This window comes from Cyprinodon variegatus, unplaced genomic scaffold (genome assembly GCF_000732505.1).
Source record: "Cyprinodon variegatus isolate N-32 unplaced genomic scaffold, C_variegatus-1.0 Scaffold658, whole genome shotgun sequence".
NCBI lineage: Eukaryota > Metazoa > Chordata > Actinopteri > Cyprinodontiformes > Cyprinodontidae > Cyprinodon > Cyprinodon variegatus.
Genome location: NW_015151111.1, coordinates 342,429 through 364,780, shown reverse-complemented (window position 1 = coordinate 364,780; position 22,352 = coordinate 342,429). Strand labels below are relative to the sequence as shown.

The following is a 22,352-nucleotide window of genomic DNA, read 5'->3' as shown; positions in this document are numbered from 1 at the left end:
TGCTAATGGATAACAATGTCTCCTATTCATCAACTCTAAGTTAAAGTCTGTTACTTTAGGGGGGTGCCATGGAAAGAATCTGATCTGTGTTTCTGATGAACAAACAACCCTATTGTCCACTGAATTTAGTCTGAAAATGTACAAGGAGGCCATTGCTACGCTCCTACACAGCAGAGGGATTAGTTCAATGGTTCCTTACTTCAATAATGTACAAAATAGCCGATTGTCAAAAGGAAATTATTTAATAAAAGGAAAAATAAATACAGTGCTTTGGATGGCAGTTAGAATCCATTACAGGCTTGGGTTGTTGCACAGCTCTAAGTACATACATATTATTTCCAGACGTCTGCTCAAAGTTGAAACAAAAACTTGCATGTTCTCCGATTTTTTGTTTTTCATTTTTTTCTAATTTGTCCTTCTGCATATTGTAGGCTAGTAAATACGCAGCTTTTTTTATTACGCTGCTTGTGTTTTATTGAAAGAAAACAACATCTGAGCTGGATCATAGTCAAGGATGGCTTTAATTCTCTCATCCAACCCAAAGTGTAAATTCTAAAATACATTGGAGCAGAAAATTCATCGATGTCTTTTTTTACTTGTGAAAAAAACAAATTCATCAAAAATTCATTCAAAAAGATGCACATTAACTGGATTGGAAGTCAGATTTTTAATGAAAGTTCTGAAACCTTTTATCTTTAGTGTTTCTGCAGGATCACTAGTTTTTAACTGAAAGTTAGTGCCAGTTTCCTTTTTTTTTCTTAAAGGTCTCTTACCTTAAGTATACAATGAACATGGCAAAACAATAAAGCATGGTTTAATAATTATTTCATTGACTATATAATGATGCTGTCAAAGGCAAACCGTTAACAGTTCCAACTAGTGGTGTTTTGCTGATTTATTTTCTGACTTTTTAGCACAGATTGGTTTTGTCACTGCATGAATAAGAAATGAGACCAGAGTGCCAAACTGCATTCTCGTAAAATATTAGTTTTCTGCATATACCATATCCCTGCAATGTTAAATCATGCTTAAAAAATAAATAAAAAATAAAAGGATATCTTAGTGATGTGTTTCTGAACAGATCCACAATACTTTGCCTTATATTCACTGGTACCACCCGTCTTATTTGTCTATCAAAACAATTGTTCAAGGCAGAATGGTTTTAGCAAATTGTTCTTTGCAAATGAAACAGTCATTATACATGCATAATACACCAACTCTACTCAGCAGTGAAGCACAAAGAGGCAGCCTTAAGGTGGGGCAATATGGCTGTTTTCACAAAATAAAAAAAAAGCTCTTTTATTACTACAAAGGCAACCCAAAACCCATTAAAAAGAGAAATTAATATACAGATAGTTACGATTCATCTGTGTTCATTTTGGTTGAAATGGCTTACCACAATGACAGCAATAAAATCAAATAAATACACGTCTTAGAAAATTGACCAATCTGTACAAAAAGTGATTTTTATGACCTACAAGACTCCCAATGAAGTCACTGACACCTTCCTCAGAGGGTAGGCTACAAAAGGTTATTGCTAAAGAGGCTTTCTGAACAAAGTTCTGCATTCAAGTTATTCAATAGAAAATTAAGTGGAAGGAAAAACTGATTAAAAGAATTAAATAATTTACTGTAGCATTAGGAAAACTGGCAGCCCTTTGGATTGTGTGGCATTCAAGAGTTTCAGGAGCCATCACACAGATGGGCAAGGACATTTTAGGGTATGGTATGCTTCCTCTGCTGACAGGATTTATAGAGATTAAACTTCTCAACCTAAAACAGCTGTCAACAAGATTTTGATGTAGTAATTCTAGCAAAACTACTGAGTGGACGTATAGTATTTGCAATATAATTAACAAAAATCCAACTGATTTTTAACTGGTTAAAGATTTCTACTCAAATGTGTTTGATAAACACATTTGAGTAGAAATCTTTAATCATCTATAAACCACAAACAGAAAAATGTCACTTGGTGTTTAACTACATGCTCATTTATAAATCCAAAACTTTTTGATATTTTAATTTATTGAGGCATCTGAATGATATTACAAGAAAAAAAATGGATACAATAAACTTGACACTTTTTAATGTAACTCAGTGAGCATTGACAAGTTTGCTTCTTCAACCATTGCTAGAGTGTTTTAAATGAGCTCTTCTGCAGTATTGAAAATTCTTAGATGTGTGTTGGCACACAGCATGGTTTTTATTGTTCCAACATTCATGAACTATTTATCTGAGATCATGCAAAGTGCAAAAGCATTCTAGTTGCTGCAGAAATATTACTGAGTTCTAAATGTAAATAGGATATTTTACTTTTTAATGCATTTGCATCTATAAACCACCAATAAACTTTTAAAGAAAGACGATTATTTACCATCTTCTCTTTTTTTTCTCGATCTTTTTGGAATAAATCTAAGGAATCAGAGGCAATTACACTTTAAGTGACTTTACCTATTTGACTGCAGCTGGATATTTTCAGGAGGAAAGAAACAATATAAAAAGGAAAAAAAAAGTGCACATTGGTAACAAAAAGGTGGAGAAATAACATATATGCAACGTCCTTCAAACACCTAAACAAATGTATATTTCTTAACCTTCACACTATGTCAATTACATTTCTGGTTGACTAGAAACAGTAGCTTTACTACAGTAGCTAACAAACTGGACAAATAAATGTTATTTGGCCACAAATTTGAATCCCACTTTCCATGTGATGAGATTCAGGTTTATACCTGCAAGTGCCTGAAAATCATTATGAAAATATTTCTGTTCTCGAATAAAAATACATCTAGAACCATTCATTTCATTCGGACATCAACAAAAACATAAAGGCAAAGATAGGGACAATCAGAAGCATCTTCATAACTCAATACTAATAAAGAAGCATTGATTTCAGTTGAGCAATGATAATTGCTTTTTGTTAAACTCATTATGAAGAGTTTTCCACAATGATTTAGATTACTAAATAGTAAGAAAATAAGTATATGCCCGTCATGATACAAGAGGTACACATCTGAAAGAAACATGGAATTTAAAAGGGAAATATTTAGCTGCAACTGACAACAAACTCAGTACATTTTCTAATTGTAACTAAACCAGTAAGCTCTGCTTAACGAAGTAAACAATATGCTAATCTGAGGTTGTATTTGGTTTCTGCCATAGGTGAAAGCAAACTGAATAAAACTCAGGTTTCTAATCATATTAAAGGGATTAGTACTCGTTTTTTTTATGACAACAGTACATCAGTAACATTTTTGGGCTTATTTAAAAGGTCATCGTGTTCCCATGTAAGCAATTGTTTTTTTTCACATTTTGGACAGAATATTTAGTGAAAAACAGCTTTTTCTTACAATCACATTCAATTTATAAATCCAAAAATACATCAGAGGGCTCTACAGAGAGTGGGCTGATAAACATTAAACCTGCAGGCAACCAAATAACCTGATCCGCCTTAATGTTGAGATAAAGGTAAAGCGCTTTTCTGAGGGCTGATGAACCTCCATGTTTTAGAATAATGGCCTCTTCTTCCATGGAAATGTTTAATGAGTGGTAATACTGGCACAGAGCGTCCCTTGGTACGGGCTCCTGGTCCATGAAGGCTGCTTGTCGGAATGAGGTTTATGTGTCTTCTCAAAAATGACTTGATCGTCGATCAACAAGAAAAAAAAAAAAAGAAAGGATGGGTTGATTGCTTTTTATTTAGAAAGATTTGGAGAGAAAAAAAAAAAAGATGGGACACGCTTCTCAGGCGTGTGCTGCAACAAATGCTTCAGTCTGGTTCTGGAGTGTGTTCTGTCGGCGCAGAGGGCGTCGACTTATTATATATGAAGGTCAGTAAGAACAGTGCAATGTCATGTGAGCACCAGTAGCCAGTGTGTGAGGTCACAGCCGACCAATAGCGGCTCTCTACCAAACCCTCCCGCAGCTCGAAGTCGATGCGCCTCTCCAGCTCCACTGCAACAGAGAAAGGCATAATCAGACAGGTTTTAAGCCCCGCTGGGTTCCTTTAGAAGTCCAAATGCCTTTAGCTGCAGCTTTAAACCCAAAGCTGCTGTCTTTTCAATCACCTAATTTGCTTGGTTTACAAGTTTATAAGGTATAACTCTAGATCAGGAACTGCTGTAAATATGGGGTTCCTCAAGGTTGATAACAGGGATCCATCAATTAACTGACCGATTCATTATTGAGAAATATGAATAGAGGTTTGATTGTTTTCATTTGTTACCAGATTGATGTTTTCAGTAATTTTTCAAGCAACCAAAATAATGTAAAAGTTAAAATGGAAACATCAGAACTACATTTTTAATAATTATATATTCAAACCTTGGAGGCTACATATAAATATATAAAATAGAAATGTTTAGGCTGTACAAGAGATACAATTAAACTAATGATTTAATAAGATATATAAACTCTTAATTTACTCACAATTGTGTGTACTCACAATCAAAACATTTAGCCAGTTTTTAACAATTTTCATTGTAATACATAATATCTCTGTGTAATTTAATAATTCATCTTTCAATTAGCCTAATTTGATCTGAACTAAAAAAAAAAAAGTCTGCTAAATGTTTTTTACCCAAAAAAAAAAACAAAACGTACAAAAAGTTTCCGCAGTGGGAGAAGTCGGTCGAGTTATGGTGGAAAGCCCGTATGATGATTGGCTTTCACTGCGCTTCTCCTCCTCTTCTTCAGCGTTCGCCACACCCTCAACTCCTAAAGACACTGATGGTTGGCTGTTTGAGCGGGAAAACCGCGAGAAAAGGATTCCTCCTAACCCCTTCCCTATACTTGCTGCACCTGCAGGTAGACATGAAGGAAGAATTTAAAATGTTAAGTTTACATGCAAGTGTTATGAAGCCTTAAACTTTGCTTTTTATATTATATTATCATAAATACATACATTTTTTAACTCAAAAATATAAATGCAGTGCTTTTGGCTTTGCTCCCATTTTTTATGCGATGAACACAAAGATCTAAAACTTTTTCCACATACACAATATAATCATTTCCCTCAAATATTGTTCACAAGCCAGCTTAAATCTGTGATAGTGAGCACTTCTACTTTGCTGAGATAATCCATCCCACCTCAAAGGTCTGCCATGAAAAGAAGCTGATTAGACACCATGATTAATGCACAGGTGTGCCTTAGACTGTTGTGTAAATGCAGGAGTCCTTCTTTGCCACCTGATGGCGCCACTAACAAGGGGAAATCCAAACTGTAGATTTATAGTGCCATTTTATAGAAGGTTTTAAAGCCCATAAAATGAAATCAGACTTCTCGGTTACCTTTATGAGCCCAACTAAATTAAGGTGAAAAACATATTAATCAGCAAAGAAATAATAAAATGAAAACGCTTCCTTTACCCAGTATGCTGGCCTTGCCCAGGCTGGTGATCGACTCCCCGTAGTGTTTACGGGCGAGGACCGGAGAGGTGCTCGGACTGGGAATGCTTTCCGTGTCTGAAGCTGGATCTTTGACTGGACTGAGGAAGGTAGGCCGGATCTCATCATAGGCCGAAGGGTTAGAGGCGCTACACCTGAGGAGAATAACAAACCCCATTTGATCGAAGCAAAAAAACTCTGTTACCATTTTGTGCCTGTAAAGAGGAATTAAAAAGGAAAGGTCAAGTTGTTTACCAATGTATCTGCACAGGTGCAATGTTGCTATAATGTTTAAGGATGAGGGGCTCCAGTCTGTAAGCCTTAACAGAACAGAGAACAGTCGTTTACTTCAAAGAGGATTATGCTTCACATTCTTATCAAAATAACTACAAAATGCAGGAAATTAGTCAAATTCAAAATAGGGCGTATCTGACCACAGGATCTGTGGGATGGAAGACGTTAAAGAGTCGGCTGCAGATGGATGTGGGCAAGATGTGGTCCTGGTGGCCGCTGGTGCCCGGACGAATCCCTCGCAGGGCCAAGAAAACTGCTAGAGGTGAACCCATGCAGAAAAAATTTTCTACCTGTCAGAAAAAAAGCAGATCATTTAGAGTCAAAATTAGATTTTAGATTCACAGAAACTTTCCACTACAGTAAATAAGAATTTATTTGAACAAATAAACATTTTCTTAATAGCACTTTATTTCTTTGCTTGGGCAACTTATTTCATGCAACCTGTTTAAATTAAGCACCTCTTTATCACAACATAGTTGTCCTTTTAACTGTGTATTTAAAGAATCGAGTCCAAAGGCTTCAGCCAACAGTTGCTGTTAAACTAGAGGATAATTCCTGTTTTTCAAGAAAAAAAAAAAGGACAAGCACCACACCTAAAATGCTTTAAATGCTATAGCTGAGATTGTGTCTTGTGGCTTTTATCCTCCTGAGGGCTGGGACCAATCACAATGCTGTAATCTAGTCAGGGCATTAATTGTCAGACACCTGCAGACAATCTGCCAATGAATTTCATGATTTAGGATTTTTAAATTCATTTTTCCAGGTTTAAATGACTACATAACAGTGAAATTTAATGAATATAAATCAGTAGTTGATTCGCTTATTGTGAATTTTCTTCAAAAACTAGTCAATATTTTACATGCAGGCTAAACTGTGCAACATTGGCAACAGTATTCACCTACCTGACCTGACCTAAAGCGACATACCATTCTTTAACGCTTGGCTGTCTACTAAATTTGGAAGGATGTTTATGGGAACTTTTGACCATTCTTGCAAAGCTGACTCATTAGAATATAGAAAAACATTGGTCATTGTCTGCATGGACCTTCCAAGGTGAAAGGAGAAGGGGCCTTCTCCAAATCGTTTCCCTGGAGTTTGGAGCAATCAGTTTTACAAAGTCTGTATATACTGTTTATACTGTAGCTCGCATGTGCAAGGACGCTATGCAAGATAAATATTAGCTAACATTCCCCTGAAACATAAGATGACGTTCATGACTGTGGCAAACGTGTGTGAATTTCTCACCAAGGCTGCATAATTCAACTACATACCAATAGCCTAGTAAACTAGCCCCCCACGCCAGCAGCCAAAATCATTTTTGCCTTCGAGTTTGGTCTAGCCTCGATCAATGCCCCAGGCCCTAAATCTGGCGGGCCAATCACAACTCAGAGTGTGTTTTGAATGTCTGGATGCAAAGTGGGCGGGGTTTTGAGGGCGTGACGACAAAGCTGCATGACCCAGAGAAAGTTAGCATGCACTGCGGGAGCAGCAGCTTTCAATGGAGCGCTCCATTGAAAGTTAAAATTTCTCTTTCTGTTGCTGTTATTTAATAAAAGTACATTTTAAGATAAATTGAGGAGAGAATATTATACTTTAAAGCATAACTATATGGTACATTTACTGATTTAATGCGTAATTAAAAAAACAATTTCCGAAGTTAAAAGGTTGAGAATCAGCGGAGCTCAGGGGCTAACGGCAGCTAGGGCTGACCGCAACCCGTCTGCAGCGGCCCTCTCTTGGCATATTCGTGTATGAAGGACCGTTGGCTCTGATGGCGATTTTTGACTCAGCTTTGGTATCTGTTTTGGAAGGATTAGACTTGGGGTTTTCGTTGAAACATGAGCAGGAAGAGGCTCTATGCTCATTCAGTTTTGAGAAGCGCGTATTTGCAGTATTGGCGACAAGCTGTTTGTTTACACTCCCCCACCAGCTTCCTGTCCCACTTGCTACGTCACAGTCAGTTGCGCTCATTGGTCAGAGCGTTGGCCAATAGGCACAGACATGGTTTGAAAAACAACAAGTTGTTCTCATCAACAATCTTCCAATGTCTCATTCATTGGGGGCAGCCTAACTTCTACCTTTTATCTCCCATTTAGTCTGCTTTATCAGGCTAACATACCAAAGCACCTCACCTTGAATTTAAGAGCTGGGGGGGCTGAAGGATTAGAAGCCTCCAGTTTGACCAGTTGATTTTCCAGCTCTCTTAACCTGAGAAAAAACAAACATCATAAGACCATTTTATTCTCCACCCACCTTCAGCGATATATATCCATTCTATGTGCTATATAATTCATATCCTACCTATTCTTTGTGAGCCTCAGCTCCTCTAAAAGCTTCCTCTCCTCATAGGACATCCAGCGGAAATCCTGCTCCTCCTCTACAGCGCAGTGCTCCTGCAGACAGAAGCGTACGGGATCCCATCCTGTCATGATGTCATAGGTAATGACACATCCAAGGGAGTGAGACACGATGGACACCTTTCCACCCCGTTCCTCAAAATCAGGATTACGGGAACAGAAGAGTGAGTATAGTCTGTTTAGCTCTTCGGTGAGTCCTTTAGTTATCTAGAAAAAAAAAGGGGGTGGATTTAAATGAAAATGGAGGCAACCAGAGATGCCAACAACAATGAGCTAAAGCTGACTCACTTCGTCACGATAAAGAGGACTGTTGTAGTACATGATGTCCATTGCACTGCTGTTCAGGAGGTCCCTCAGTCCTCTGACTTTGTCTGGCGTGATTGAATCCACCGTATCTAAGAAAACATGCAACGTATGCATAAATCCCCATATGTTTTACAACGAACAATGAATACTGCTCTGTCTAAGCAGTGCTATGCAAAGATCCTCACAAACCTCCGTCTAGCGCTAGTTTAGATCTCCACTCCACAGGGAGAAACTCTACGTGTTCATCGTTGTGCTCAGAAAAGTGCTTCTCCTCCATCTTCCTTACACCTTCTCTCAACCTAAATCAACACAATAAACAGACAGTAAACAATGGCGGTATTGAACAGTGAAATCATTTTAGATTTAAAGGCAATCTAAAATAAAGAAAAAAAGTGTATGTGCATGAGAACATTACTTAGGTGGATCGTTTTAAAAAGAATCTTCATCAGACGTAGCTAAAGTCTGTGTTAAAATTATTATTACAGTTTCTACACAAGCTTTGATGTTGTTATTTTTAACCTGCTGTGGTATGTTCAAACACAGTAAACAGCTAAAGGTGCTCGATCAACTGCAAGAATTTAAGGCTTTGTTGAAGAAAACTGGTATGAAAGTGTTTGTTGTGTTTAGATTTGTCATTTTAATAATTTGTATTATCTGAAAAAAATGTCTTTAAAACACCACAACCAAATTGTATTTTTTTCCAGACACAAAACCTTTAAATATTAGATCAAATGTTATCATTGGTTACTTGGTACCAAATGACAACTATAAAAAAACCCAAAAAACTATAAACTTTAAATAACAGGTGCTCATACGACACAAGAGAAACATCCTTTAACATTCTAGAAAATGTTGATTGATTATAATTCTGGCAGGATTGGACATTCTCTCAGTGGAATATTTTAGGCATTTCTTTAAGTACCAGTTCATGTCAGTGTCAGAGAATGGGGAATGCCTATGAAGTTTGTTGGAACTTTGTCTCGTAAATTGTTAAAGATTTTGTCGGTGAAGATTCTGGTCCATTTTTTAAATAGATCTAACTCACAGACAAAGATAAATGTAGTTTCTTAAATGCAGGCTGTAGCTGTTAAAGGAAAGGGACCTACATGTTACCCAACTGTCTGTAGGGGAATGTACATGCTCTGGGTTTAATTTAACCCATCCCCTTGGGTAGCACTGGGCTGCCATTCTGCGGGGAGCAGTGTGGAGTTAAGGGTCTTGCTCAGGAACCCAGAGTGGAGGCTGTGGGGATCGAAACGGGTACTTGCAACTTTTTCAGAGCACAATCTCCATTCTCTAACCACTAAGCCAACACTCTCCCAAGGGAGTGAGGAACTAGATTACAGATTTAATGTGCTGTGTCTGCAACACTTTGTGTTGGTGCAGCAAGATTTAAACTCTCTTCAACTTAGAATAAACAAAAACAAATCAATACTGTCTAAGACTTCAACTACCGGTATTTCTCTTTTCGCTGATGATAAAAAATTTAAGACAGTCACATTGCTTAAAAGACTCACAAAGTGAAAAACAAAGTAAAAGTGGAACATTGGCTTGGCTGATCTTTCGTTTTGGCAGTGGAAGGTGTGCGCACCATAATCCACAGGAAGATATGCGGCAGGCTTAACATGTCCAGCAGCCTGACTTGGTCTACTTTGGTTGCTCAGAGAGTGTAAACAGGTTCAAGGATCAAGTGCAGACTTAGTGACACATGGAAAAGGTGGCCTAGTGGTTAGGGCATAGAGCTTGGAATCCTGAGGTTGTGAGTTCAAACCCCACACTTAAAAAGACAAGTGTAAAAAGTTCAAATTAACTGTACTGATTAAATCAAAGAGAGGTGTCCCTATTGGGTAAACCTTTCTTCACCTTAAGGGGAATTTTTAACCCAACTTAAATTATTACAGAAATAGACTAAATAGATCTGCTGTTATGGATCCGACCCATTTTCACAAATTCCCACATTTTTTCCAAAATCGGGACTGATACAGATTTATATCAGATCAGTGGATCTATAATAAAGTATTAACTCTGCAGCTGGAAGCAGTTGAACGATTTTAAAACTCTCTGCTAATCACAAATGTCCATATCTACATGTATGCCCCACTACTCTTTGGTCTGTCACATATGACTGATACTTTGGGTAATGTTATTGCTGTTTCTTAACAACTATGGCTTGCATGTTCCCAAAATAAAAAAACAAAGCCTGTATTACAGGTATAGACCAGATAGAATGTGAAAAAGAGGGAAGCATGAGGGAAAGACACAGACTTCAGGTGCAACATTAACAAAGAGAGAGTAGAAAGAGGAATGATAATAAAGCTATTCCTTGATGCTAACAACGATACTAAACAAAAATGTCTTATCGCCTGAAAATCCTTCTAAGCCAGCTGATTTAATTCAGTTGTATATAACTTTAAAGAATTTAATGATTACAAACCAAAGATAAATGTCTTTAGGAACCATAGATTATCGTTTTGCACTCCATGATGCCAAAGGCATTATAAAAAAAGACGCTGCGGGGCATTAAAAGTTATATTAAAGCATAAGGAACATTTTCTAGGACACAGAACAAAAATCCTGCCCAGCAGGTTATCTCTGAAAACTTCAACAACATAAACCACATGTTTAACAGGTTAGATGAAAAGACAAGCCAATAGAGCAAGCTGTGCACACCATTTAACACCCCTCAGGGTAAGCTGATATTGTTTCTGCATGAGGTGAAGAAGCAAAGAAATAAACAGAGAGCAGCACGAAGGTGAGAAAAAGTCCAAATCTTAGAACAGAAACAGAAAAGGTTCAAAATACTTTGAACCAAGACAAAGGCATCGCTCTTCTTCCTGCAAATCTAAACCTCAAACAGGCTCAAGTAGAGATTTCACAAATGAGAAGGAAGCTTTTAGAAGAAAAAAAAAGCCAGGAAATGTTCAAATACAGAGATCTAAATAAAAAAAAATCACATACAAACAACTCACATTCCAGTGTTTTTTATTATGCGGCCCTGGTCCATCTTCTGACCAATTCCGTGGACCACAAAGACGACGTGGGTAGTCTGAGGGGGTCGGTCCTCTGGAGAGGCCTCCTCTACATAACCTCGATGGAGCCGCGTGCCGCTGCTGGAGGCTGCAGCAACAAGAAGCACAAAAGATTGAATTATTTAATATTGAGTGAATCTTTAAATAAATTTGTTTCTTAAGTTTGGGTTTGTTTTGGGTGGACAACATTATGCAGGAAAAAAAAAAAGACTCAATAGTCCAACATGCTGTATTGATTCCAAGGAGGTTAGTGGGTGAGACGAGGAGTCCTGTTGTGGCCATGCGTCACATGGCACCATGTGTAATGTACTGGCAGGTCAGTGCGTCTCTTTACTTAAAACCTATAATCTGATCAAGTTGTGTGCTAAAAGGAAACGTGATAGCAGCTGCTGAACTGTCTGGCTAGCACTACAGACAGACTCTTCGCTAACTAGGGAATGTTCAAGTAACTCATAAGAGCTCCTTCAAAAAAAGGTAGAGAGAAAGATGAATGTAAAATCTTACTGTGTATAGCGGAGTAGAACAGATCCATTTACACAGATCAAGTGTCAGAAGTGACATCTAGATAGATTTCCTGCATTTTACTTTTAGAAACAACCTTCAATATATAGCCTTCAGGGTTTTTAGACCAAAACACAAAGTAGTGTATCACTGTGAAGTTAAGAGTATGGTGATAATCTTCTTTAAGCTCCTTTTAATCTCAAGCAGCATATTCTTCTAGCCTCATATTAAAGTGCGATGCGTTAGATACAGACCTTTAGAGAAGCCCAATTTCTGGGTAACAGTACGAGCGATTTTTGACGTGGTAGCGTCGCTGTAAAGGTAGACTTCTTCCACGCTGTGCCAATCCACATGTGTGCGGCTCAGCTTCAAATGGTGGATGGCTGTAGGGGCAGTGAGAGAGGGGTCAAGGAATGAACTTGTGGAGACAGAGGACAACAGGACAGAGGAGATATAATTTGTGAAAGGGAAACAAAAAAAAAACAAAAGAGTATAACAGAAGCTACACATAAAATGATTATTAGTTTAAGGTTTAGCAGTAATAGACTTGTGAGGAAAATAATCAAAAAAAAAGTTGAGGCTAGATTGTTTTGCAAAGTAGCACAAAGTCCACAAACTGTTTTTCAAATGGCTCAATCAAAGGCAGTATGTAGCTTTGATCTGCTTAAAAAAAGAAAATCCCACAGCATGACAGCATACTTCAGCTCTTGCTTGTCGTCCTGCTATGAATCTCCAAATAGATATTTCATAAACGTAAATAAGCATTCTTTTTTTTCAGTTTCCCATTCAGTGGTTTATGCAGCGACTAAAGCAAGTAAGAGCAAAATTATGGCTTGAGAGAAACCAGTTGAGACCTACACAGGTGCAATAGATGAAGGTGGAGGACTAAAAAGAGGTAAAGCTGAGCTGCATGTCCCTGTTCAGTCAAGATCATTCAGGTAAAATGGCTAAATATGTTGGAATTTGTCCAAAAATAGGTCATGGACTCTTTGTACTGTTCGGAAACAAAGGAGGAATTAAAATCCTTAAGAAGAAGGTAAAGTTCCTGGGAAAATGCAGTTTACCGGATTAGTCTTACTTGCTTAAAATTCCAAGCGGTACTTTCCTACAAAGGAGGTTTAGGGGAAAACTGTACCTACTGAAACTTCTGTTTTTTCCCCTTATGTCAAAAACAAGCCAAACTTTTATTTGCCCCACCCACATTAATCAATTTAGCATCCTATAGAAACATGATTTGTTTTTGTTTTGTTTTTTACTTCCTAGCTAGGAAATGTAATTTTAGGCACCAACCGAAGGAAAATGAATTCCTACCACAGATGAGAACAAGCAAAAAAATACATAAAATACAAAAAATATAAGCTGACCATCACTTTCCAACACTGAAGGTTATGAACCTACAAGAGAAAGTTTTTTTTTTTTTTTAAACATAAGTCTTGTGCTGTCACACGTTTAGCTTTCTCTTTGTAGACAATCAAATAAAATCACTCCAAGGCAAAGAAAACACAATTGTTATTTATCACAACATGGCTCAGCACTCAACTACTTCTGAGCAGTTTCAGTAATGGATAGCTATTAGCTTTTAAGGAAGAGGCAGGTCTTTTAGTAATGTCAAACAGCTTTTATAATCCCCTTTGGTAGTGTTCCTGCTGAAGAACGGAGACAATCATCAGTCTAAAAGGAAGAAAAGATCTCTTCATAGTCATTTTTTTAGTGGATACCAAACAGGAAAGATGCGGGAAGTAAAAAGAGAGACTTTACTGACTGGTTGCTGACCCTTATGTTTAGCAGAAAGGTTAAAGGTTACACTGGGTTAGTTCAGAAACAATATGGATGCATCTCAATAAAATAGATATCAAAGGTCATTCAACATCAAAATAAACAGACTAGGTCAAATATATCTTCCTTTATGGAATGAATCTATATCTTTCTGTTTTTTTAGGACTTATAAATTACAGAAAAAAATAAATAGTTCAACAAGGTTCTTATGTATTGAGACATGGCTGTAAAAATAAAATAGCGACCAGGCAGCAGGAATGTGAGAAAGATGATAGGGACCTCGACCTATGCTTGAAATAAAAAATAAAAAAAGACAACGGACAGAAAAGATGAAGATGAGAAAGGATAGCGGTGAAAGGGAGAAGGCTCTTAATTTCTCTTTAGATGGCTTCAAAGTTCTACAATGTTCTTTAAGAACCATGGGTCTATGCTGATGCTGACTTTCCCACTGAGTTTCAAGTTAACAACTGCTTTATACGAGGAAACAAACAGCAGAAATGGACACTTCAGAATGAGTATTTTTTTCCACCTCATGGGTAGCGTTTAGCTCTCAATAGAAAACGTTCTGTAAAATCTATCATCTAGTGAGGCTGGTTGGCTAAAGGTACAGTATTAATCCCAGAAGGAGAAAACAAAAGAAAAGGGTAACAGCTTAGAAACTGAATGAAAGCCAGTAAAGGAGTTTTTAAATGCAACTTTTAACTGTAGTTGAGTGAACCATGTTGTGTACTCACTATTCCAGCAGAGGAAATGCACAGGATTCCCCCAAAAAGCAGCAATAGTAGTAGAACCAAACTATAGATCACAGCACTATTGGTGAATTCTAGCAACTAGGCTCAGTTAAAGCTGCAATAAAAACGGAGAATCTGCTTTTAAAACAACCACATCTAACTGAGCCTAGGTCTAGTTCTAAATGGAAGACTTCAATACAGTCTAACCCATAAAAGAAAGGAGGAACTAGCCCAACAGAGTCCTAGCGTCTAAAGGATAAGGGGTAGAAGCTGAAGGAGCCGACACAACAGAAAACGTAGGATTTCACAGTACCTTGGCAGCGTTTGCGCTTGTGACCTGCAGTTTTAGCACCAGTCTGATATCCACTCCATTTGAACAGAAACGGGAGATAGAAAGGGGGCAGGTGGGAGAGAACTAACAACCAACAAACAGTGAGTAATCTTTATTACCTGCTTCAGGTTACAGAAGACTAAACTATTTTACCCTAAATATGGAAAACTTATCAAAAATAACTAAGTCTACATTTATAATCCATTGAGGACAAAAAGGATTTCCTGTTTTTTGTAAGACAATATTGGAAATAACATCCCCTGTTAAAGTATTCATACATTACATCACAGTTTGACACATCATAACAAAACATGAATGGATTTTATGTAAAAGATCAACACAATGATGAAAACTGTTGAATGAAAGAACAAATATATGTACTGCTTTTTTTTTTTTTTTTTTTTTAACAAACGAAAATCTGAAAAGTGTGGCAAGCATTTGTAATCACACCTATATTAAATCTTAAGGTGAATATAACTTTGATAAATGTTTGATGGAACAAAATCTGAAAAGACAGCATAGTGGAGACCAAGAATAAATGCAGACAGGTCAGGGGAGAATTGTTTGATGTTAACACCAGTGTTGGGTAATAAAACATCGCAAGCTTTAAAAATCACAAAATAACAGGTTAAACAGAAAGTAGCATTGAGCAGAAATCCAGCTAAGAGGTCTACGGCAATCCTGGAGGAGATGAAGAGGTCCAAAGCGCAGCCGGATGAAACTCCCAGCAGGACAATAAGTAGTTGTGAACTCCACAAATCTGGCTCTCACAGAAGAGTGACAAGAAGAAAAGAACTGCTGAATGAAAGCTGTAAGAATTCCTGTTTAGAAGGATAAAAGTAACAAACAAATGTCGAGAAGAAAGTGCCCTGCTAAGATCAGACCTAAAAAGATGTCTCTGGAGTATATATATGCATGAAAAACAAAGAGTGGTGGAAAACTACATCTGCACTTTTCAAGAAAAAACTTGATCCCCAATGAGCATCATGCTTTTGGGCCTGGGAAGCTGGGCAGAGTTAACAGGAATGATGGATGAAGCTAAATGAAGCGCTATTCTGGAAGAGAAACTGAAAAATGGAGGCAGCAAAGACCCTAAACAGGTGGCAGAACAGTCTAAACATAGAGCCACAGCTACAATGCATATTCTTCTGTAAGCATGATCCGGTCAAAGTCTAGATCCAATTTAGCTGTAGTCTGTGGCAAGAGTAAAAAAAAAAAACTGATAATCAGACTTTTTTTCACCAATCAGTCTGACTGAGCTTCAGCAGAGTGGACGAAAATGTCACTCTTGATGCTTGCAAAGCTATTAGACACTTATTCCCAGAGGCTTGCAGCTGTTAATGCTGTGAAAGGCAGCTCTGAGATGTTGAGTCGAGTGGGCTACAAAAAAAAAAAAAAAAAAAAAAAAAAAAAAAAAAAAAGAGCTTGACTTTTCAGATTTTTACTGGTAGAAAAAATAAACAAAACAATACATTATTTTTCTTTCATATTACAATTTTGCATGACTTTATGTCGTTTCAACAAATAAAATGCATTGACATTGGTGGGTGTAGGGTGACAAAATGTGGGGAAGAAATGAGTTTCTTCAAGGCACTGCAACTGGTCCTAAAAAGTGAAGGTAATGCGGTAGAATGTAATGTGAGCTGATGCTAACGGACTTCGTGAACCCATAGCCATTTAAGACGTTCTTTTACAGACCATTTGTCTTCTGAAACATATTTGTAAACTTAGACACTTCTCAATTATAACTGTAGAAATATCAAAATGATAGTAGAAAACTGACACATTGTATTTAAAATCTTTTAACTAACGTGGAATTTACTGGATTGATTTAAAAAAATTTAATATATTATTCCAGAAAATAAGACACCGCTTTTTTCCCACGCTTTGAATCAGGTGGCTTATAAGAAGGTGCTGCTTTTCTGTGGATTTTTCCCTAAAGAGAGAGGGGGGAGGTCAAAGTTGGAAATTAAAGAATAAGGGGCTCATTTTCATTTCGCAAAAGAATTTGATAGCAGCAAGCACAACGGAAAACAAATGTCCTGAATTCACACATTTTCTCATTAAATCTGCCGAATCTGAAGCAACTGGGCTCAACTCCTGCAGAGCTGAAATAAAGAGCTGACGAAGCCCCATCTTTCATTAGCACTTGCTGCTGCCAGCCAACAAGCTAACGGCAGCTAGCATTCTTCTATACCCCTACTCCATGGGCTACATGTAGAGCTCCCCCTACAGGTTTGGTGGGAGACTGTTCAGTAGATATTAGCAGGTTATTGCCTGGCATGGCTTATATATTTATGTTTCCAGTTTTTCCAAAAGATTTTGCAAGCGCGGCTTATGGTGAGGTGCTCTCTATAGTTAGGAAAATACGGTATGTATACTGAAACTATCTGACAAATTAAAAAAAAAGGTTGTAAGCGGTTATAAACTCCTCTTCAACCTCTGATTTGAGATTTCCTTTCCACTTTACAGCCTTTAATCTGTTAAGAAGCACTCAGTGCAATATCAGTAGTATATTTTCATCTTTAGTTAAACAGCATAAAAATGAACAAAATCAGAACAGGACAGGGAATGTGCTCATATTAAATCATAAAAGATGATATTTTGAATGTAAACTATAAATTCCACAAGCCTGTGATTTGACTAAATCAGTCGACGCTCGATAATCCAGCAATCAGACTTGCAAATGTTGGTAGTAGTTGGCTGAGCTGAGGGGAAAGGCTGATGAGAAGTGCTGAGGCGCACAGTAAGTGTGTGTGCTGTAAGAGCCATCTGTACAGCACTGATGGAGCTACTGAAAATAAGTGCTCTGTAATGTCTGGGATATCTATTAAGCACTGAACAGGTATGTGGAGGTCAAAATGAACGTACAAGCTTATGCTTTGTGCAGCATATAATAATATAGAACTGGCCTTGGGTCCTTTGATTTAGATAGATGGCTAATAAAGAATTTAGATGTTCTGCATATAGGAGTTCTTTTAATAAAAGGCTGCTTTCCCTGCATTTTTTTTTTTCTCCATTCTTTAAAGCACGTTTATGACGGCAATTACGCATAATCACAGGCTCACAAAGTTTTGAAATAAGAAGGTAGGATACATGAAAATAACTACTTTGCCCTCATCAAAAAAAGAAAGAAAACAAAGCTGATGCCATTGGCTGAATGCTTGACGTAATTTTCCCTGACGTCTTCAAGCCTGAAAGATGAGTCCACACCCTATTGTTTCTACAACCAGCTTAGCACGCTGTTCACCCAGCGGGGGAAAAAACAAACAGTGAAACATTATCAAACCCGTCAGAAAATGACCATCAAAGCATCTCTTCAATCCTTATCTCAAGGTATTAGTTATATTTTCAATGTTGGTTTATTATCAGTTTATCATTCTATCTTTACCATGTCTTCTGCTTCAGTGGGAAAGTACAAGAGGATATCCTGCAAATCTCTAAAAGTGCACTTATTTTAAAATCCTTATTTTAGATGTAATGTGGTTTAAAATAGTCTCCATGTGGCTCTGAGTGGAGCTGATTATTGGTAACAAGAAAAAGTAATCTTCTGTAAGAGACAGAACGCAACATCAGCTCAAAGATATTGAATTAAAAACCTCTATCGTTTACTTTGCTTTCAGGCTAAGCTAAAAATAAACGTTGAAAACGGGAGGTATGCTCTGTAGCCACTAATATTTGTATTCAATTAGGGAGGATCATGAAAAATGAGAGCAGATATTCTGTTACAAATGGGATAGAACTAGATTTCCCCCTTTCCATGCATTGAGTTTGTCTCATTCACATCACAGTTGGAGTAAAAATCCTTCAGATCTAAAATCCACACAGCTCAGGTATAATCCTACTGTATGTGGTCTAGTGTCTAAATATCCATAAACGTACCATATTTTAATTTTTAAGAAGATAGCAATAGTTTACGCTCATACTTAAACCCTTTATGATGCAAATGACTTATTTTCTGTTATCCTAAATACCTGTTTTATATGAGACAGTTTACAGGCTCTAAATAAGTGCCAACCAGTTAGAGTTGCAATGTTTGCTACGCTGAATCTAGATAAAAACATGTCAGAAGAAGATAGCAGCCACCTAACAGGACATTTGTTTCTTTATTGCTTAGAGAGACGTTATTGTAGGCGTCCTTCTAATATTTGGGTCTTTATTAGCTGTAGCATATCATTTCCAAAATAACTGATACTAACACAAAACTCTGGTTATACCTGATCTATAAGATATTAGTTAACTGAACACCTTAGTAGGATTCAGTATTCAATTATATGATTTAGTTTGGTTATTTCTCTGTGTTAGAGTTTGTGACATTTATGTTGTAAAGTTAGCTGGAGACACTTTTTTTTCTAATAAAACCAAAACCTTTGTTCCTCTTTCCACTCAATCCAAATTCCTTTCTCACTCATTTGCTTTAATATTACATCATTTTCACTCGCTCTACACTTTACTGATGTAACAGCCCTTAAATAAAGTCTAAGACAAGTGATATTTAGCTAGGGCTAATTTATCGTGGGGGGAACCATGATAGACCATACATGACAAGATAAGTGGAAACAATGGAGGCTCCTGTCTGATTCAGATCTGTTGACAAGGCCTCAATACCACAATAGGCCATATGTTTCATTATTAATCAGTCTGCTTCGACCCTAAACTTTAGTTTCACCCAGTAACAAAACAGTTACTCCCCTTTTTGTCATGATAAAGTTATTATCTGGGTTTATGAGTGCAGCTTGAAGTATTACAATAAAAAAATCCCCTTTCCCAGTACTCACCATCTTTGCTATCAACAGTCTTGACCACCAGATCTGTCTCAAAGGTGTCCTGCAAATGTTGGCCTCGGAAATGGTTCAGATGCTCCTGCTCGATCAGGTCGCTCTCCTCTTCCTCGAGCGGGAGCCACGTACCATCAATAAACCACTGCCCTCTCATCACAGGAATATGGTCTTGTTCTGAAGCAGACATAAATTTTTTTTTGTTATTTTTACTGAAAGATCTCTATGCTTAGACCTCAGAGGTGTTTGGATATTTTTTGTTTATCTTCTAAAAGAGTTATTGCCATTTGTTATTAAAATTATCGACTTTAATTCCCTACATCAGAATAGATTTTAAATGGCACTGTATTCAACAGATAAGAGTTTGACTAAACAATTTCAATGACTTATAATCCATTTATAACAATTAAATCCTGATCGGACCCAATTAGTCCAGGCGTTTGTTTTGCCTTGAAACACCGTTTTTAGTAAATGTGTCGTGTATGAATACAATAAAGTGAACAGAACTCACATCTTTCTCTAGGAAATGACCCACTGTCCCGTGGCATCTTAGACGAGGCTTGGCAAACTGGATTGCCATTTAATTAAATAAGTCAGTCAAATCCAGGAGGAGTGAGCCTCTGTGTTTAACAGAGCGGGTCGGGTTTCATTACAGTCTAGAGCGAAATTATGAACACTATTCTGACTTAATTCCCAGGAGAATTAGAGGATAATAGCTGATACCTAATTAGGCACACTCTGAAAAAGAAAAAAAAAAAGATCCTTTCTGTGCAAGATTATATGTATATTAACACATATTTTGTTTCAATAATAACAACCTAAATTTAAAGTAAACAAAAAAACACGAAGAACTGAGATAAGGGCTCAGTAGATAATACTGGCTCATCATTTGAGGCAACTTGTCACTTGTTTAAAGGAGATAAGCTGGAACTGCACCAGAATTTAATAATTTAAAGCACAACATTATGGGATCAAGCTGAACTCCTCTCTATAGTGACCAATAAATCTTCTGTTATTCAAATATCTTAAAAAAATATATAGCATCAGAAAAAATAACTGCCAATTGTGTGTGGGTGAATTTCTAACAATGTTTTGAAAGCATATTTTCCTACAGATTTAGTTCTTGTCAATTAGATACTAAAAAAACAACTAAATATTTTAATATTTCACAAGTGGATCAAGCAAAATAATCCATTTAGAATAAGTTGCATATTAACAGAGGGAATGGATTGTCATGAATAGCAGCTGCCCAGTGATCTGCATGTTGTCAGCTTAATATTGCAGATTATTAAATATATATGATGTGAATGTCCTTGATGATGTATTTCAGTGAAGCACTACAGAACCAAGGCAGATCTGAGTGATTGAGGAAACTCACGCTTCCAGTAGACAGGGTAGCATTTCCTCTCTTTAATGTCCACCTCATAGAGGCCTCCCCGAACACACACAGGCTCCACGTTGATCTCAATGCCGTCCGGGTCGCTAACATCGCAGGACACCGTAGATGTGTCCAGAGACCCGCGGCCTTCGTCCACGCTGCTGGTCCCAGTGTCCGCGGCCTCTGCGCCGTTCTGCCCCGGGCTTTCCGCACATTTAGCCCCGGTCTCCTCCTCCCCGCCGCCAACCCGGGGTCGAACAGCACCGGGGTTCAGCTCACAGTATTTCCGAAACATCAGCTCGATTTTAAGAGAGTCGTGTCCGATAAACGGCTTCCACGATTTCTTATCCTCTTTGTAGAACCAGCGAACCTCCTCCGGAACTAGCTCCGTGACCACCTCGTTGAACCTGTGTCTGGAGCTGTTGGACCGAGACCTCTTCCTCCTCTCGAACAGCGGACCGATGCCGTTCCCATCGGGCTCCCGGTATTCTATCGGGCTGCTGTCCAGATAGTCGTCCGGGGAGCCCAATTCGAAAAAGATCCCGTCCTGGGAGCCGTGGTTCTGTGCACGTATCAGCGGCAGGTGTCCGTCCAGTCCCGGCTGGACCGACGACATCCCCGCCTGCACCGAGTCGTCCATCAGGTTCATCTCTTGACAGCAGGAAAACACATCGCCTCCGAGAACCCAGTCCTTGTTCCCGGGGTCAGTGCCGACCGCTGGACCGTCTGCGCCGAAAGAGGAGCTTAAGCGGAGGTTCTGGTTAAAACTGCTCATAACTATCTGAGCAGAGACTTTACCTCAGACAAGCTGAAACTACTTGAATTCATGTTACTAAGTCGTGTAAACGACCCTAAAAGAAAACCTCAACACCTTCCAGCGCATCCCCCCTTAGCTCAGCACAGCTGTTGGCTGCTATGCTAGCTTGCTAAGCTAATGAAGCCGGTTGGAGACTAAACCTAAAGAACCTACAGGAACACCGTTTCTCTTGTTACGCCATGCGATGTAAACTTGATTTAAACCTCCTAAATTATATCAAATCGCTTCAGTCCAGTTTAACGGTGCAATTACCGTACTTTGAGTATCCCTGGTCCCAACAGAATATCAGAGACTCCTCCATTTAAAAACAAATCTCGCCACTGCTTCAGTTAAAGCGCGTGCGCAAGATAGCAGCTGACGCAAAAATTACGCGAACGCGCACGTCGAATTTCAGCGAATGGTACGGAGGTGATTGTAGTTTTTTTCCTCTTCGGTGAAAATGCACAGATCGACTTTGTACACTAGAGGGCGCCAAGTACTGACATTTTAAACTGGTAATCTGAAGAGACCAAAATATGAAACTAATCATTGTATAAAATGTGAAATGTTTGGTATTTTTACATATTTTATAACCTAACGTTATTGTAAACCTTCTAAATTTTGTTATCTGTACTGTTAACCGTTGATTTATTCTAGGACTTTTATTTGCCAGGAATTTCTTCATTAGAC

At 38.0% G+C, this 22,352-nt stretch overlaps 1 protein-coding gene across 2 annotated transcripts; it reads right to left on the bottom strand.

Annotated features, from left to right (window-relative positions):
* Positions 1 to 1,910: 1,910 nt before the first annotated feature.
* On the bottom strand, positions 1,911 to 22,022 carry ddhd1 (DDHD domain containing 1). 2 transcript variants are annotated; one of them, XM_015393802.1, is made up of 14 exons: positions 20,867 to 22,022; positions 19,489 to 19,665; positions 14,693 to 14,794; positions 12,127 to 12,255; positions 11,312 to 11,459; positions 8,532 to 8,641; positions 8,325 to 8,431; positions 7,981 to 8,243; positions 7,812 to 7,887; positions 5,820 to 5,969; positions 5,641 to 5,705; positions 5,368 to 5,540; positions 4,603 to 4,800; positions 1,911 to 3,954 (listed from the first exon to the last, which is right to left on the bottom strand). In XM_015393802.1, the coding sequence occupies exons 1-14, from the start codon at positions 21,639 to 21,641 to the stop codon at positions 3,770 to 3,772; spliced, it is 2,658 nt and encodes an 885-aa protein (XP_015249288.1). In that variant the 5' UTR covers positions 21,642 to 22,022; the 3' UTR covers positions 1,911 to 3,769. The 2 variants fall into 2 exon arrangements, with proteins under 2 accessions (XP_015249288.1, XP_015249289.1); XM_015393803.1 differs by lacking the exon at positions 14,693 to 14,794 and having other exon boundaries at positions 1,912 to 3,954; positions 20,867 to 22,021.
* Positions 22,023 to 22,352: the final 330 nt, after the last annotated feature.